The sequence below is a fragment of the Piliocolobus tephrosceles genome, chromosome 14, assembly GCF_002776525.5.
Source record: "Piliocolobus tephrosceles isolate RC106 chromosome 14, ASM277652v3, whole genome shotgun sequence".
NCBI classification, from domain to species: Eukaryota; Metazoa; Chordata; class Mammalia; order Primates; family Cercopithecidae; genus Piliocolobus; species Piliocolobus tephrosceles.
This window is the reverse complement of record NC_045447.1, coordinates 80373925-80391732: the sequence shown is the minus strand read 5'-3', so window position 1 is coordinate 80391732 and position 17808 is coordinate 80373925. Positions and strand designations below refer to the sequence as shown.

General features: G+C 39.2%; 1 protein-coding gene across 5 annotated transcripts in view; it reads left to right on the top strand.

Moving 5' to 3' along the window:
* The window catches only part of SMARCA2 (SWI/SNF related, matrix associated, actin dependent regulator of chromatin, subfamily a, member 2), a 183398-nt gene that overhangs the window by 63297 nt on the left and 102293 nt on the right, over positions 1 to 17808 (top strand). For all 5 annotated transcript variants that reach the window (XM_023213200.2, XM_023213205.2, XM_023213203.3 and 2 more), the window contains exons 13-19: positions 86 to 186; positions 1472 to 1619; positions 5685 to 5848; positions 7168 to 7234; positions 7899 to 8009; positions 10633 to 10875; positions 12300 to 12413. In XM_023213200.2, coding sequence (XP_023068968.1) covers positions 86 to 186; positions 1472 to 1619; positions 5685 to 5848; positions 7168 to 7234; positions 7899 to 8009; positions 10633 to 10875; positions 12300 to 12413 — 948 coding nt within the window. The remainder of the gene's footprint in view (positions 1 to 85; positions 187 to 1471; positions 1620 to 5684; positions 5849 to 7167; positions 7235 to 7898; positions 8010 to 10632; positions 10876 to 12299; positions 12414 to 17808) is intronic.

Sequence of the window (17808 nt, the reverse complement as noted above, 5' to 3'; positions counted from 1 at the left end):
TAGTTCATGTCTTTTCAGAAAATGTCAATCATAGAGATTTCCTTGTTAAAATATAATTTCCTCCCTATCTTTGTTCCTTCTCCAGGATGAGGAGGAAGAGTCCAGTAGGCAGGAAACTGAAGAGAAAATACTCCTGGATCCAAATAGCGAAGAAGTTTCTGAGAAGGATGCTAAGCAGATCATTGAGTGTGTATTGAGTTTTTCCCTTGGAAATGCATTGCCTGAGGATGATGCTTGATGAATTTTCTTTTAGGAAATTTTGTTTAAGGAAGGCAACTAACTTCACGCCTACACTCTGCTTGGAACTGCTCTTAGAGGTCACCACTGAGTTCTGGGTTCCCAGGTCTCGGCGTTTCATGTTGATTCTCCCTCCTTCCCTCCCTTCCTCCCTTCCTTCCTCACTTCCTTCCTCACCTCTCTCCTTAATCCCCTCCTCCAGCTCAGGCTCACTCCTGTCGTCTGCACTTCAATCCCAGACTGAACTAATGAGACTTACCTCCCTAACTGGCTGCTTCACTCCCTTTCCTGCCTCCCTTAATGCCATCAGCACTCCCCCTGAAACCCAAGTGAGAGACACCATTCCTGTCTTCCCCCTCTGCCATTGCCAAGGTGACCACCAACTCCCGCCCAGTCCCTGAACGCGCTCCAGTCTTCCGAGTGTCCTGGCTCTGTGTCTCATCCATTCCTGTGGGCCCTCTACATCAAGGGTTTGCACACTTCTTTGCTTGTATAGCTCGACTATTAAAAGAAAACTGTTGTGAAACAACATACAAAAGAGAAAATGTTAAAAGATGAGGTATTTTAAATACCAGAAATAGACATCCTCATACTCCTCCGTTTTATTCGCTGGCTGTGTGCCCACTTCAGGGACCCTTCCTCTTACCAGTCTGCCCTGATCCTTCACTGAAGGCCTTAAGAATCCCCCTCAGTGGTTCCTCATTGCCTACAGAATAACAGACTAGCTCATGAACAAGGCACAGAAGATAGAAGCCTGCCTTTCCTCCTTCCTACCCCTTTAATGTTGGGTTGTCCTCTCCCCCTGCCCTCCCAGCTTTAGCCAGTGTTCTGTGAACAGGATATATCTTTGTATTTAACAGTCTAGGACAGCTTCGTCGGCAAAGTATTCGTCTGCAGGTGTAGGGTTCTGGCTCCTGTCTGTCTTTTGGGTCAGGGGGACCTGCATTTGAATCCTGGTTTCACTAGCTTTTATGGGATTCAAACAAATGAAGTAACCGCTGTAAGCCTCAGGTTCTCCACCTGCATAAAATGGGGATGATCATCATCATGCCTTTTATGCTTGCTTTTTGTGAGGATTACAGATAGTATATATTAACTGCATGGCAAGTAGTGGTTGATAAATAAAACACACTTATTGCAGCTATTTTAGGTTCTCAAATCATTTTTCGAGTGAAGTAAAACAACACATGCACACACATGTCTGTGTGTGATTCTCCACTTTTTCCTTTCCCAGGACAGCTAAGCAAGACGTGGATGATGAATACAGCATGCAGTACAGTGCCAGGGGCTCCCAGTCCTACTACACCGTGGCTCATGCCATCTCGGAGAGGGTGGAGAAACAGTCTGCCCTCCTCATTAACGGGACCCTAAAGCATTACCAGGTAATTGGCGTGGTTTGTGTTTCCTTGGCAAGTTGTAACCGTTTGCCTAATTTTGATTGAAGAATGTCATGCACATGTTAACTAAGGGCTTTTGATGACGAGACATTTTAGACCACATCACTTATAATACTGAGATTCCTTTCATTGTGCCTATAATTCTTCTTTTAGAGTACTCCATGTTACCATCTTTACTAGGGCATGCCATACCCGTTTTCTCTTTTATGCTTTTGGGATGTATTTTAAGTGATCTCTGCAAAATGGGAAACCCAGCCACATTCTATTAAACTGGAGAACATCCACGCCTCATCTTGAAGTAGATGAAATATTTCTTTAAAATCTGTAGGTGTGGCTGTGGTTTTATGCCATGGATTCAACCCACCTAGGAGTAGCCGTCTACTACATTTATGCTTTTTCTTAAGACACAATAGGCCAGGCGAGGTGGCTCACTCCTGTAATCCCCATCACTTTGGGAGGCTGAGGTGGGTGGATCACTTGAGGTCAGGAGTTCGAGACTAGCCTGGCCAACATGGTGAAACCCTGTCTCTACTAAAAATACAAAAATTAGCCGGGTGTTATGGCACACGCCTGTAATCCTGGTTACTCCAGAGGCTGAGGCAGGAGAATCGCTTGAGCCTGGGAGGCGGAGGTTGCAGTGAGCCAAGATCATACCACCGCACCCCAGCCTGGGTGACAAAGTGAAACTCATCTAAAAAAAGAAAGAAAGAAAAAAGATACAATAAAATTGTGAGCATCTGTGCTTTGATTAAAAATTAGGCCAATGTTTTATTTGACCTGTTTGAATTGAGGCTAATTCCTGTGTTCTACCTTCTACCACTTTGTGATGTTTCCCAAAATGTGTTCCATGAGACATTTGTTCTATGAATTGTTCCTTAAAAATTAAAAAAAAGAGACCAGGTGTGGTAGCTCACGTCTGTAATCCCAGCACTTTGGGAGGCTGAAGCAGGCGGAGTATGAGGTCAGGAGATGGAGACCATCCTGGCTAACACGGTGAAACCCCGTCTCTACTACAAACACAAAAAAATTAGCCGGGCGTGGTGGTGGGCGCCTACTCAGCCTCAGCCTCAGGAAGCTGAGGCAGGAGAATGGTGTGAGCCTGGGAGCGCAGCTTGCAGTGAGCCAAGATAGTGCCACTGCACTCCAGCCTGGGTGACAGTGAGACTCTGTCTCAAAAAAAAAAAAAAAAAATTAAAAAAAGAAGTTTATGGCCAAATACTGTAACTAAGATTAACATATAAATTACTATTTCTAAATTGAATACTTGTGAATGAGTCGATAGTCTCATTATTGATAATAGGCATAACCCTGGACTGTCCTTTGACAACAACCAGATATGGTCACTCTGGCAGTGACACCTCCTGTTAATTCACATGCCCATCAGCACACTTAGGACTCTGTGGAAATCAACATGTAACCATAATGCATATCAGTATCCTGCAGTAAAATCACTTATTTAACATTGTTTAACTTTGTATTTCCCAAACTTCTTTGACTACCGAGCCCTATTTTTATATCACCAATTAACATCCTGTAAGACTAGCGTCTTCTAGAATATACTTTAGGAAGTGTACTTGTTGGCATCAGGTCCTCTCCACTCTTAACACTTGGCACTGTGTCCGCTGCCCTTGCATAGGAGTGCAGAATACAATAACTGCGAGTATAGTACTGCCTTGATTTGTGCTAAAGCACTAGCAGTTTTTACCTACCATTGCTTTTGCATCATCAGTGCAGATGTCAACACAGTAAAAATGACGTGATGCCTTAGTATTGTCATGCAAATCATTTTGACCTTGTAGATCTCCTGCCAAGGTCTTGGGTGCCCCCTGAGAACCCCTGGAGCACATTCTGAGGACCACTGTTTTGGCCTTAGTAAGGTCATGTTTTCTCCAAAGACCGTGTCATAGTCATGAGATCCAAAGCAGGTTTCATCTTATTTGGCCTACCTGACATAGATGTTAACTCACAGCATGCTCTAATAAACTTCTGTATATCTGTATATGGGAGATCCATCTTTTGAATTATTTGCAAATAACTTTTAATGCCACATGGATTTTCTTCTGTCATCCAACACCCTTCTAAGCACTCTTCATCACTCTCTTTTCAAAGCCAGCTTCTACTTCCATATGTGAGTTTTATGCCTCTGTGTTGCTGAGCCCTATACATTCCCTGAACATGCCTTGCAGTGTCTCTCTGGGTTTATACCTCATAAAGTGCCTTCTTCCTGGAATCTTGACTAGCCATATCTGCCTGATGAGATCTTGCAAAACAGTTCACGTTGTGGCTCAAAGCCTTCCCTGATCATTTCTCACAAACCAATTCAAGTTGTGGCTCAAAGCCTTCCCTGATCATTGTCTCCATGAGTAAGCTTTCTACCTTCTTTCTTCTTGACAGGTTTTTGTGTCATTAATATTTATTTAACCTTGACATGGCTGAGGTCTTCCTGCTACTCCTAGAGAGCCACATAAGCTTGGTTCAACGTGTGATCCTCCCCCTGGCCAATTCTGCCAGTTTCCAGCCTGAGAAAACCTAAATTACTTCCCACAATTTTTGTGAATTTCTGGTCTCCTCTGCTGCTAGTTTCTGCTTCTGTTTTGTATTGAATTAGCGCAAATACAAAATTCAGCCCTTTATCAATTTTCACTTAAAAAAAAAATTCATCCTACAGAGTATCCAAAATGTTTCTTGTGTTTAGTTGACTTTTCTAAAGGTCTAGTGGTTTCAGGGACACGTTGCAGGCAGACAGCTTCTCCTGTCTACCACTGTTTGTTTTACAATAATTTCCACTCTTTCTATCTTTTGCCCATTCTCTTGGAGGTTCTTCCTGTTTCTCTACTTATCTCTTGGTGTTGCTGTAGTTCTGCAGAAACCTTTAGGATGACTTTGGAATCTTGCATGGTACAAAGTATCTCAAGTGCCTTATGGAAGTATTGCTTCAAACCAATGTAGTGTCTCCCTAAGAAAAATTCTTGTCAATACAGTTTTATATGTATACATTTACATTGGCACTGTCAACCACTTCTTGGTATATGTGTATATGTGCCTCGTTCATTGTTTTCTCTTTGATTTGAGCTTCTGAAGGGAGGCATGCATCTTACAGACCTTCGTATCTATCTGCTACAGCTCCTTGCATGGCCCCTTGCACAGAATAGTCATTTAATAAATATTTTAAATAAACTAATTACTTGCTTTGTTCTTACATAAAAAATTAACATTTCCCTAAGCATAACATCATTAGCAAGCTGAATTGACTTTAGCAAATATATATATAATTGATCCTATCATTTAAATCCAGCATCTGTGGTATGATGTAGAAGGGAATTGTTGATTGGGGGATGGAGGTTTAACAACTTTTTATTTTCACCCAGCCTTACTTTTGTACTTAACGTGGGGAATCTCTGGTGCAGTGTTTTTTTACTTCAGAAATATGTCGAGCGTGTTTCCAGTCACCAGCTTCCAGTGTGCAGCCTTTGGGGAGTACTCACATTGCAAAGCTTCCATGTGCTGCCTGGGAACTTTCTCCCTGCCAGGAAGAGAAATGTCCTCCTGTGGTCCCAGCAGAGTGTCCCTGGCTTCCTGGTCACTCCGCCTTCTCACTGAGGGGACCTCACCCTGGGGGTAGCCTTTTTATTATCAAATTCTAATAATCTGTGATCTGTGTGCCAAATCTGCCTTCACATTGGCTTTTTATTCTTGGAGTGGTTGGATTCGATTTTGGTTTGGGCTTTTTTCATTTATAGTAATTCTAGAATGTCATATGTTATGAAATACTAAGTATGGATGAGTGGCAAAGCTGCTTTAAAACTCACCAGTATGCTACAGCCCATCATTTCTAAATCTGATTAACACTCAGCACCTGCCAAGCAGCAGGAATGATTACAGGCTCATATTTTACATTCTTTTTGCATTGGTGCTTCCCCCATTTTCCTACTGTGGGAGACCCAACAGATAGCACTGAGGAGTTAAGAAGTCACAGCCTCGCTTGAGTTGTATTAGTATTAATTACCTGTGCAGATCTTGGATAATTGAAGCAATTACTCTTCATTTCAGCTCCAGGGCCTGGAATGGATGGTTTCCCTGTATAATAACAATTTGAACGGAATCTTAGCTGATGAAATGGGGCTAGGAAAGACCATACAGACCATTGCACTCATCACTTATCTGATGGAGCACAAAAGACTCAATGGCCCCTATCTCATCATTGTTCCCCTTTCGTAAGTAAAGTCATTTATTCCACAGTCATCGTTCTGTATGTTGATTAGTAGCTTATCCTTGTTTTTTACTTAAGACAGAATTGTAGCATGTAGTAATCTAAATCCAGATTACCAAGAGCATGTAATCTGGATTTAGGTTTTAATTTCCCACCCCTCCCCATCCTAGCCTGTTTGATTGGCTATTTAAGCAGGGGACCAAGTGATTTTATCAGCCATTAGCGTTACAGGTCTACACAGCCTGAACACCGCATAGTGAGTCTTGCTCATCATTATTCCTTAAGTGGCTCACAAAGGGGAAAGTTTGTGTGTGTGTGTGGATGTGTGAGGTTTCTTTGATTTTTTCCTTATTCCATTTCCAAAAGATTATATATTCTTAAATCTTCCTTTTAAAGCGGAATATAAATCAAAATCACAACTATGAATTTTGCATTAAAATAACCTTAGTATGTGCACTGAGGTTGTGTTTCAATGAGTTCACTGCTTAGTAAGGACAGGCCTTTGCTGTTCGCCATTACGTTCCCAGTGCCTCACCCACTGGGTGGTTCTTAGAAGGTCCTAAGTGGACACTACTGAGTGAGGGCATAATGATTCACAAGCACCCTCCCTGGGAGTTCAGTGTGTCTGCCTGTGGGTGTTAGGTTGCAGCTTTATTCACTGAGGTCTTGTTATAGATCTCAATGCTGATAGGAACTTGGACCTTCAGTAAGAAGGATTCTATTAATATTATTGTGTTTTCTTCGAATTTTTTCTAATGAAGACTATTTGCAGTCCTTTTTGTATGAATTATCTGTGTCTATAATATTTAGGCATCTTTTTTTGCATTTGATCTATATTTTGCACGTTCTGAATTATATATACAGTGACACTTTCAGGACTTTAAAAAAAAGTCATTCAATGTTTCTTCCCGTGTTCCCTCTTGACAGATTTATTTTATGTTTTCATGTGGTTTTGTAATTTCTTTTTCCTGACTCCACTTTTTTCTGAACTTATATGACTGTTTATGAAGACTCCTAAAATTATTCTGGCAATTGCTCTTTTTAAATATCATATTACAGTTTAGTTTTTTGCTCTCTGTGTATTCTCTAGTTTTTTTTTCTTACAAGATTTTTTAATGAACCACAAACTTGTCATGTTTTGTGACAGTTTATTTTGAACTTATCTCTTATTTCCACACCTTTAAAATATGTTGTTGAGATTATGTTATATTCCGTAGCCCCTTTCAAGGTGAGGCCTGAAAATGAATAAGAACATCTTTTTAACCATTGATTTTTATACAAATGTCTTTTTTCTCTGTATTTTTTTTTGTTGTTGTTCCATAGGACTCTATCTAACTGGACATATGAATTTGACAAATGGGCTCCTTCTGTGGTGAAAATTTCTTACAAGGTTTGGAATGCTGTATTTATATATAAATGTGGAAAAGCAAAAAATAGACCCTATTTTCTTCATTCCATATGCACATCTGTGAACTGTATTTGGTTGTAAAGTTTTGTCATGTACATCATGTACTAAACCGTGAGAGTTAATCATCCCAAGAAGATTACTGTAATAAACCATAATTACTTTCAGATAGTGAAATCCAGAAGAAAATTGTTAATTATCATATTGCAAGGTTTCTGATGAGAGTAATACAAATGACAAATATCACACATTCTGCGTGCTGCTGACTGGCTCGCTGTGGGCTGCTACTGTGCCGACTGTTCCTGCAAAGTCAGACAGTTACCCGGGTGCCCGGGCTGCCTGCTGTACTTTCTCAAAAGAACTGGAGGCTTTCAGCAGAGCAGTGGGTTCTCTACTACCACAAAGTCACTGTCATTTCTCTTTGCCCTCCCACTGTCTTTGGTGGGAAAATCTTTCTAAAAAAGATCTGAAAAGGATCAAGATGTGTAATTTAGCCAAAACTTCCTCGTGTATAATAGATCAGTCTATGAGAATGTGTGTCTGTGCATTCTTCAGTCACATGTCTGGGCATCATTAAGCTATGAATAGTGAGAAATAATGCACATATATGTCCATAGGATCATGCATATATTTTTTTCTTTCCATTCAGGGTACTCCTGCCATGCGTCGCTCCCTTGTCCCCCAGCTACGGAGTGGCAAATTCAATGTCCTCTTGACTACTTATGAGTATATTATAAAAGACAAGCACATTCTTGCAAAGGTATGTTTCTAAAAAATTATTTTCTCTCTAATTATGGACCATTGCACTGGAATGTGAAGTATTGCCCAAATCAGTAGTATAGTTAGATCCTTAGATGGCTTGTCCCTTTCTTTATTTTTTAAAAATTTTATCAGAGTTTGATGTATTTAGGTCATGGATTTGTTTTCATGCATGCTATTTGTGTGTGTGTGTGTGTGTGTGTGTGTGTGTGTGTGTATGATTGATCCTGGAGTGGCTCTTGCCTATCAGAGTTGACGAGTTTACATCTCTTAAAAAAATTCACCTGGTTGCTTCTGCAACTCTTTTCTCTCCAACAGCTTTGAACATTCTCAGGAGAGAAATAATTGTTTTTGTTGCCCTGAGGTATTGTCAGTGTAACTTCATTCCTCTTGTGCCTTTGTTTCTCCGAAGATGAGCCAGACACCTCTCCATATGGTCTCCACCATATGAACCATATGAACGTGTATCTAAGCAGTGGCTTTTGTGGTAGTCTTGTTTCAGGTTTTTCTTGGTGAAATAATAGACCATCATTGTTGGAATTACTCAAGGCTGTTTCTGTGACTGTTTATTTGAAACTGAGAAAGGTGTTTCTGTGACTTACGTGTCTCCTAATTTGTGTGTCCTAAGTTGTTCCTTAGCCACAAAGTAGAAATTTTTACCCCCATTTATATCATCTTGTCTTCTAATACATTCATGTAGAAAGACGGAAGTACTCTCTTTCATGGAACAAATAATGAAAACTCATTTTTTTCTCTTTAGTAATTTTTTTACCCCATGATGTTTTGAAGGCACTATAATCTGAAACTAAGTTATGTCCAAAATTGAATAGAATCTCTATTTCTGGGGTCTATTCTATTTCTGCATTAAACTCTTGCTCTGGGAACTGAGAGTTCCCTTCATGGCATCATAGGAAATAACAAAAAGGAAATATGTTCCCAGGGGAGGTTTAATAATTGAGATGGCACTGGCAACAATGTTGTGTTCCACCTCCTCACACTCAGAGATGAATTTGGCAGTGTCAAAAATGATGTGTTTTCAATATTACTATGGGAATGTGTTTGTACATCTGAGATCCTTTTAAAAAAATTCATATTGTGTCATCTGCATATGTATTTCAAGATTCATTGGAGATGCCTGGTAATGAGACGCATTGCTTTTATTTGTTACTGGAGAAATGGAGCTATAGAAAGGGGTAGTAATTTTGTCCAAGTGGAAGACCTAATCAGTAGTAGACCCAATAGCAAAATCAAAGGCCTCTGATTCTTTATTACTTCATAAGCTAAATTAGGCAGGAAAGTAGATTTAGGATATTTATTTAAATATATTTTTGTCTGCTTACCTCTTTTCATGCTGTTGGTAAGTTTGAGACAGTTGATTGTACAGTTTTAATTATCCTTTAAGCACTTTCCTTAGAGGTAGTGGAGGAAGGAAGAAAAATTGAGGTAGTTTGTTTGTTTGTTTGTTTACCTGTACATCCCAGCCTGACTGATAATTTTATTCCTTTTCCCCTGGCATGTCTGATGCTTCTAATGAGGAAGGCAAGGACTGTATAGAATACTTTCCTCATCTCCCTTCTCTCTCTAGGAGCTTTGCAGCAGGATCTGGGGACATCTGAGCACCAGATGTTTTTCTTGGCCATAGCCACTGTTTTGTAGAGAATGGATAGGCTTAGTGGAACATTCCTCATTGTTCTCACTTTAAGAAACTGAACAGTGCTCTTAAGAGGACTGAAGGGTAAGGCATGAGAGAGGAAAGGGACTGTGTAGACAGGACGGAGGACTGGGCCATTTAAGCATTCTGGCCTTTTTACGCAATAGTCATGTTGGGGAAGTATGCTGTATTTAATTCTGCAGTTTTGGCATAAATAGAGGAATGATATTTTTGCACTGCCCTTTCTGCCAGTGAGTATATCCTTTTATTTTAGATAAAACAGGGGTCCTAGATCTGGCAGGTAAGGAATGTGCGTGTATTGAGGGAACTTGGTTGTCAGACCTAATTTTTGAAGAGCTGTATATACAAATTTAATGTGAAACGGTCCAACTTTTAAATGTTAGCAACCAGTCCAAACAAAACAAAACACACTTCCCAGCCAAGCCCTAAAGGTAGTAACCAGCCAGGCTAATAGAAAAGAAGGTATGGAGCCAGGAATATCTCAGCTGTCGAACCTGCTAGGGCCATCTTGGAAAAATTAGTCATTAACCTCTGCTTCAGGTGGGTACCTATATTCTGCACCTGTCATGAGCCGAAATAGCATGACAATGAAATCTGGGATAGCTGTCATGATACAGTATTAATAGAAGGGGCATTGGATGGGGAGATGCAGGATCCACATGTAGGAACAACCATGTCATTCTGGACCCAAATTTCCTTCTTTGTAAAAAGTTGATTTGGAATTACGAGGTCTGTAAGGAACGTTGTTGCTTGAACATTCTATTATTACAGGATGTCTTATGCGGCCTATCAGGCATGAGACATTGTTGAGATTCTCTTGTCTCAAAGGTAATCACAGCATATCATATACCAAAGGATGGGTTCTTTGGTTTCCCGCACCACTACTTGCTTGTTGGAAATAGTTGTATTTTCCCTTGCTTACTACGTGTCCGTCCTTCCTCTTATGTTATAGATTCGGTGGAAATACATGATAGTGGACGAAGGCCACCGAATGAAGAATCACCACTGCAAGCTGACTCAGGTCTTGAACACTCACTATGTGGCCCCCAGAAGGATCCTCTTGACTGGGACCCCGCTGCAGAATAAGCTCCCTGAACTCTGGGCCCTCCTCAACTTCCTCCTCCCCACAATTTTTAAGAGCTGCAGCACATTTGAACAATGGTTCAATGCTCCATTTGCCATGACTGGTGAAAGGGTACTGGTCTGACTTTTGTTTTTTCCACTGCCTGACAATGACATGAAATGAAAGGCCCTAAAGCTGGGAACATTACTGCCACAGAACACCCACAGGGTGGTTTGCAATGTTGTTTATTTTATGAAACCCATCGGTTTCATGGGTGGACATGGTCTTGTGGTGGGGTTATTTTCCCTTCCTAGGAAAATGGATCTAGTGGTACATGGGGCATCTAACCCCTTTGTCTTTTGCCAGCATGTTTACCAGGCTACCAGAAAAGGGTCCCTACTGGTGGAACCAGTGGGCCACAGGGAGGATGAACATGGAGATATTTTGCTGAATTAATTTAACCAGACAAAATTAACAACTAAATACAAGCTTTAAACAAATCTTTCCTTGCTATAAACTTGGAGTTCCCTTTAAAATATTTCCACATGAAGAGTTTGTGTGTAAAACAGAACTGGTTTTCACTAATTTTCTGCAGACCTTTTTTTTTTTTTCTTTCTTTTTAGGTTTTAATGTGAGTTTCAGTTGTGTGTGTACATAAATTGTCTTCCTGGAGTAGCCATTTATTTTCCAGTTTCTTATTGTTCCTTCCACTGTCTTCTCTTAAGACCTCATTTATGAAAGGAAGACAATGGGCCATTGCAAGAAAAGAAATGGGCACATGTCATTTTCATAGTGGTTCATCATTAATAGGAATGAAAACCCACTAAAAATGCTTTAGTAAAATTTCGGTTTGAATTATTTGGCCCTTTGATTTTGAGGCACGTGGGCCCCTCCTCAGTGGTTAACTCACTGGCTTGCCCATTTGTAGAAAGTAGTGTCAATCAATTCTGCCCCCTAGAGGTTAATAGGAGAAAGTGAAAGAGAAAGCCGGGAAATTTGTAAGTTGGGCTAAATTTGAACTAGATAGGGCTGAGAAAAGGAAAGGAGTGAAGTTAGAGGGACTTAGAGGTCCACCAGCATAAACTGGATTGACTCTTGTTCCTCTTCTTTATATGTGCAAGCCCCTGTTCCTTTAGTATGTTTCTATGTCTGAGACAACCAAGACGAAGGGCCTAACTTAAGGCTGCCACTTTAAATAGGGAACATATTAACTATTCCCCCCTTCTCCCATTCTATCTCGATCTTCAGTCCGTCTTCATTGACAGTCATATTCCATACAATTTGGGGCTGTTGACAGTACTGATAAAAAACTGGTGGTTTCCGGACTCTTTTCCATAGAACTCAGCATTAAGACAAAGATCTATTTAGAGGTCATTTTGTTACCACTTGGTAGGCAGGTGGGAAGATAATTCAGAGGTAGATATGATAGGCTTAAACCTGGCTTTAATGCATGTAAAATGTCAGTCATGTATTGAAATATAAGTGTAACATAAAGCTTTATTGTATGAAACATCCTTTTCTTTAAAACACCAAATTCATATAAGCCTCTCTTACAGGTGGATTTAAATGAAGAAGAAACTATATTGATCATCAGACGTTTACATAAGGTGTTAAGACCATTTTTACTAAGGAGACTGAAGAAAGAAGTTGAATCCCAGCTTCCAGAAAAAGTATGTCACACAGTCAAAAGTTGTGGGGTTTTTTTTTCCTCCAGCAAATATATTTGAAGTACCTGCCTCTGAAATTGTGTTTCTGAAACAGCAGACTCATATTGTAGTTATAAGTATATTGAAAATAACTTAAAGTGCTTTTTTGTTTGATAGGGCTAGAGAGAGAAGGGAAATTATAGCATTTGCAGCCTGTTTTCCAAAAGCGTTCGAGGGGATTTTATAAAATTATCAAATTCATTGAGTCTCATTTACATTTTAATTTTAGATTTTTTTTTTTTTTTTTTAAGTGACTGGCCTCATTGAGTTCACTGTTGCAGGCACTGTAGAATTGTTCTGTTTATAAGTGAATGGAAGATTTGACTTTGGGGACTTGTGTCATCATTGAAGGAGATGGGAAACATTTGCAGGTTTTCTAGAAATGTATTTAGCATTTGATGTTTGTGATGTCACTATTCTGACAGTAAGTGAAAAAACAAGAGTTTCTGCAAATTACAGACACATCATCTAATTATTCGGGGACATTATTTTTGTTCCGTGCCATAAAAATTAAGTTCCTGTGAACATTTTAAGCCAGTATTTTTCAGACTAACTTTTGGAAACTTAGTTTGCGGTACTTTAGAACACCTTTTGAGCCCTTCGCTCCATGTTTCGGGGTTGGATTTGAGTATTAGTTTACTATGTTTCTGATCGTATTTTGGAATCATGCATATTTGAATTCTAAGTTTCATTCTCTTAAAGATAGTTTAGCATTGTATACTATTTGTTGCACGAGGTATTTTGATTGGAGCTTTTTCTTTAGAAGAGCCAATTCTGAGATGTTTTATTTTTTGCATGATTGTGGTTTTTCTGGGTAACGACTCTATTTTTGGACAGATGGGTTCATCCTGTTCATTTTTAAGTGGGAGTTGTCAAGATGGTATACAAAGTTGATCACTTTGTTAAGAGAGAATTTTACTCCCTAATCCTTTATGCATTGACAGTCGGAAAAAAAATTAAAAATGATTTTTATGCCATGCATATCTCAGTGCAAGTCTAAGTATTTAAGTATTTTATTCTGCTGGTGAATGCATCTTGGATGTAGAATGCTGTTGTTATTCCCTTGGACTTCCTGTGGTCTTGGCCTCTGGGTAGCACCCTTTCTGTTCAAGATGGAGTTTAGTTACTGAGTAGATAAATTGGTAAATGGGTATAGTGGCCATGTGGGTGCCTTGAATTACTTCCTAGCATACAGTTACAGTGATTCTGCAAGTGATAGAGATGGAATGTTAATTATTTTAATTTATCACATAATTTCTTTTTTTTTTCTTTAGAAGAGGTATAAAATAAAAGGCAATTAACTGAAGCCCTTCATTTATTCATTCCATAAAACTTCTTAATCTTGTTCATTCATTTCTAAGACTGGCTAATACAGATAGATTTTAAAAAGTATATTGCAAGTTGAAAGTATGTTATGTTTTAAGAAAATCCACTAGAGAAAAATTGAAATTTTTGCAGCTTGAGATTTATGAGGTGATTAATTATATCACAAAGGAATTCTTTGCTTTACAAAAATATTTAATTTATGGTTCTTTCTATAAGAGAAGTTCCTGAGTATACTTGAAGGTTGATAAAATTTTTTAAAAATGTGTTTACCCTCCAATTGTCAAGACTATGTCTCCTGCGTAAAGCATACATGTACTCTTTAGCACCCAGAGTATTATATTTGAGATACGTAAAATAGTCAGTGTGTGGTATGATATATGGCTACCTTTAGAGGTATCTGTATCTTTAGAGGCAGCCATGTTATCTTTTCCTGGAGGAACTTGGTGGAGTGGAAATCATGGGCTCTGCTTGTCAGAGTAGGCATGGGTTTCACCACATTCTCCATCTCTTACTATGTGAACTTAGGCAAGTCATCTAAACTAAACGGGTCTTAGTGTTCTTAATCAGTGATCTGGAAGATAAATGACTCTGCCTTATGGAGTTCTGAGGATTAAAGGGATATAGGGCTCCTAATACCATGTCAGGCACATGGTAGGCACCCAACCAGTGACAGCTGCTTCTACATATTCCTTATTTTCTACTCATGTGGCTGTCTCTGTTATTAATGGGACTTCCATTTTCCTATTCTTCAAGCTCTTTCTCACTGTTCTCTTGTCTTTGCTATCCTTCCAGTAGCCCCCCTACATCTAACTCCGTAAACTTTTCAAGTGCTTTGTGTGTGTATGTGGTTGTTGTTGATATGGCTGGGCTGATGTTCATTTTCTACTTTTTCAGCCTTGTTAGGATTTTTTTTTTTTTTTAACCTGGGGAAAGTTGGAAATCTCATTGCCATCTTAGGGGGTAAAGAAATTTCTTTTACCACCACTGCTTACAGCCACAAACAACATGTATGTCTTACTTAGCTTGAATAAAGAATCCAGAAAGGAACTATGGCAGATGGAGGAAAAGGCTAAATACTTTCACAGGAGTAATTCTCAACTGTTTTTATGAAAAAAGAACCATATAGGAAAGAGGCTTTTACTTTGATTTTTTAATTTATGTGTAGTAAAATTTGCTTCTTTTGGTGTATACTTTTATGAGTTTTGACAAATGAAGAGTTGTGTTAACCATGCCCACAACAAAAATTTAAAATAATGTAATCATCCACCCCTTCAAAAAAAATTCCCTGGTATTCCCTGGTACTACTTCTTTTCAGTCAAACCCTCCCTCAGCTCTTAGCCTCATGCAGCCACTAATTTGTTCTCCATCCCTGTCTATGGCTTTGTCTTTTCCAAAATGTCATATGAGTAGAATAAGACAATATATAATCTTTTGCATCTGTTTCTTTTTTAATTTGGCAAAATGTGTTTCAGATTCATCCATGTTGTTGCATGTATCAATAGTTGGTTCATTTTTATTGTTGAATAATATTCCATTATATGGATGCAGCACAGTTTGTTTGACACTTGGGTCATTTCTAGTTTTTGACAATTATGAATAGAGCTGCTATATACCTTCATGTACAAGTTGTTGTGTGAACATAGGTTTTCATTTCACTTGAGTAAACGCCTTAGGTATGTGACTACTTGATCGAATGGTATACACAGATTTATAAGAAACTTCTGCATTGTTTCTTAGACTGTCTGAATCACTGGGTAGTCCCACCAGAAATATATGACCATTCCGCTTCCTCCACATTCTCATTAGTGCTTGGTATTGTCGGTTTTTCAAGACTTTTAGCCATTCAATAGGTGCATAGTGGCGTCTTGTAACTTTAATTTGCATTCTCTAATGTCTAATATTGTTGAACATCTTTTCATGTGCTTTCTCAGGTGAAACTAAAGCAGGTATATAAAGGCCACAATTTTGTAAATGCAGGTCAACCACATAGGAAAATTAGCTTTAATATTAGTCTAATGAAACACTTAATGAGCAAAGGAATATACCCACCCCCCAACCACCAACACCGCCCAGCCATTGGCATAAAATCCATTTCTTATGCGTGGGAAAGAATGCCAAATAGAAAGGGGATTATATAAGAACAACTTAAGCTAAATAAAAATTGATTTTTCTATTTAGCTCCCATTTAAGGTTATCTGTGCTGACTCTTTTGTTAATTCATGTCATCAAGAACCTACTATACTTGCAATTGGCTGGGTATTTCTTTATGTCTAAATATGCTAAAATATGTATATAATGTCTGAGGTTAACTAGTGGTTGACCTACCTAAAGTCAGTCCTGATTCTGATATAGTTTGTGTAAAACACCAACAAAGCTTTGCTTACATTGGCAATTTGTGTATTCATTATATCAAATTTTGGAATGCTTAGCATAATTAATCATTACTTTGTTCCTCTCTCATGCCATAGAGTTTAGAACCTGAGACTTTCATAAATTGAATCATATTGTTTAAAAATCTCAGTTCACAAAGCAGTGATATATCACATGTAGTTTAGGTTTATTATTCCAATAATACATCCTTTAGGAAGGGGAATTATAAATGAAGGATAGTATTCAGGCAGAAGTTATGAACAAAGTTCAAATACTTCTACAGGGGTATATAAGAAGAAATGCTGGGCCAGTATAGTGACCTGACTTGCCTACTTTTAGGGGCCAATTAGGCCATTTATTAACATAAGAATGCTTAGGAGATAAGTACCAAATACATGAGGTCAGCACCTCAGTTTTACGTATGATTTAAACGAAAATAGCTCCAGTGGCTCTCACAAGTCTTAACTTACTGGGAGAATCACCCCCGTGAAGAAGTCACAAGTTTCATTTGCTATAGCACCAGTATATTTTGAGGAGCTTTCACATGCATGCTCTAAACAGATGCCATCACATTTTTTTGGGGGGCGAACTCAGACTCAACCCAGTTGGAGTTGGCACGATTATTATAAAAACTTCTTGCGTCACTGTGATTCAGTGTGGTGGCTTTAGAATTGTTCAGCCCATCCCTTTTCTTGATACATACCTGTCGATCGCCTGCTCTGTACATTGTGCTGCACTCAGGCCAGGTGGGAGGCATAATACACCAGAAATGGGAGGCATGATGTGAGAAGTCAACAGACTTGGCTGTGGAGATGAGGGCTACTCACACTGAATAATGGCGTGGCAATGCAAGGCAACATCATCCCACCAATCAGAATGAATGACTCAGGCATTCAGGTGGTTTAGGACAGGGGTACCCAGTATGTACACATGGGTGTGTGTGTTGGGGAATGCTTATTAGTAATCCACTGGGTGGAGAAAGATGTTAGAACAATCATATATATTGATCTTTCTCTTAAAAAAATCTTTACTGATATTTAACATGCAAATTGACACTGGTACTATGTGGTAGGTATGTATGTGTGTCTGAAAGCCAGTCATGTGCTGGGAGTACACTCTGTAGGTTATCCCAGGGGAAGCGTGAGAGTGGGTCTCCCCCACCCGGAGCGTCTGATGGTCCATTCATCCTTGCTGCCTGGTTCATTTACTTTCTGCCGATGGTAAGGCATTATGGGTCTCCCTGTGCCCAGATAAGGAGATTTAGTATGATCTGATTTTAACTAAACTACCACCCCTGGTCCCCAGAAGGGCTTAAAAGGATTCTGCAAAGGAGTGCAGGTTGAAATCACATAAGCATAGATGAACAACGGGAAAAACGCCATCCTGTCTCTTCTCCCATTCCTAGTGTTGGTGTTCAACAGCCACATCATGGTACTTGGGCTGGAGTTGATGAAAAATATTAGGCGGCTAATATCAAATTGGCGGCTTTAAATAGGGATATAAATCAACTTCCTTTAACATTGACCCATGCCCTGAAAGTAACTCATATCTTGAGACATTAATATTAGTGCATGCATATAGTAATTCATAAATAAAAATGTAGATGTGTATTGGGAAAATGAGCTTTAGCATGTCTTCTTATTTTTCTTCTCCATTATCAAAA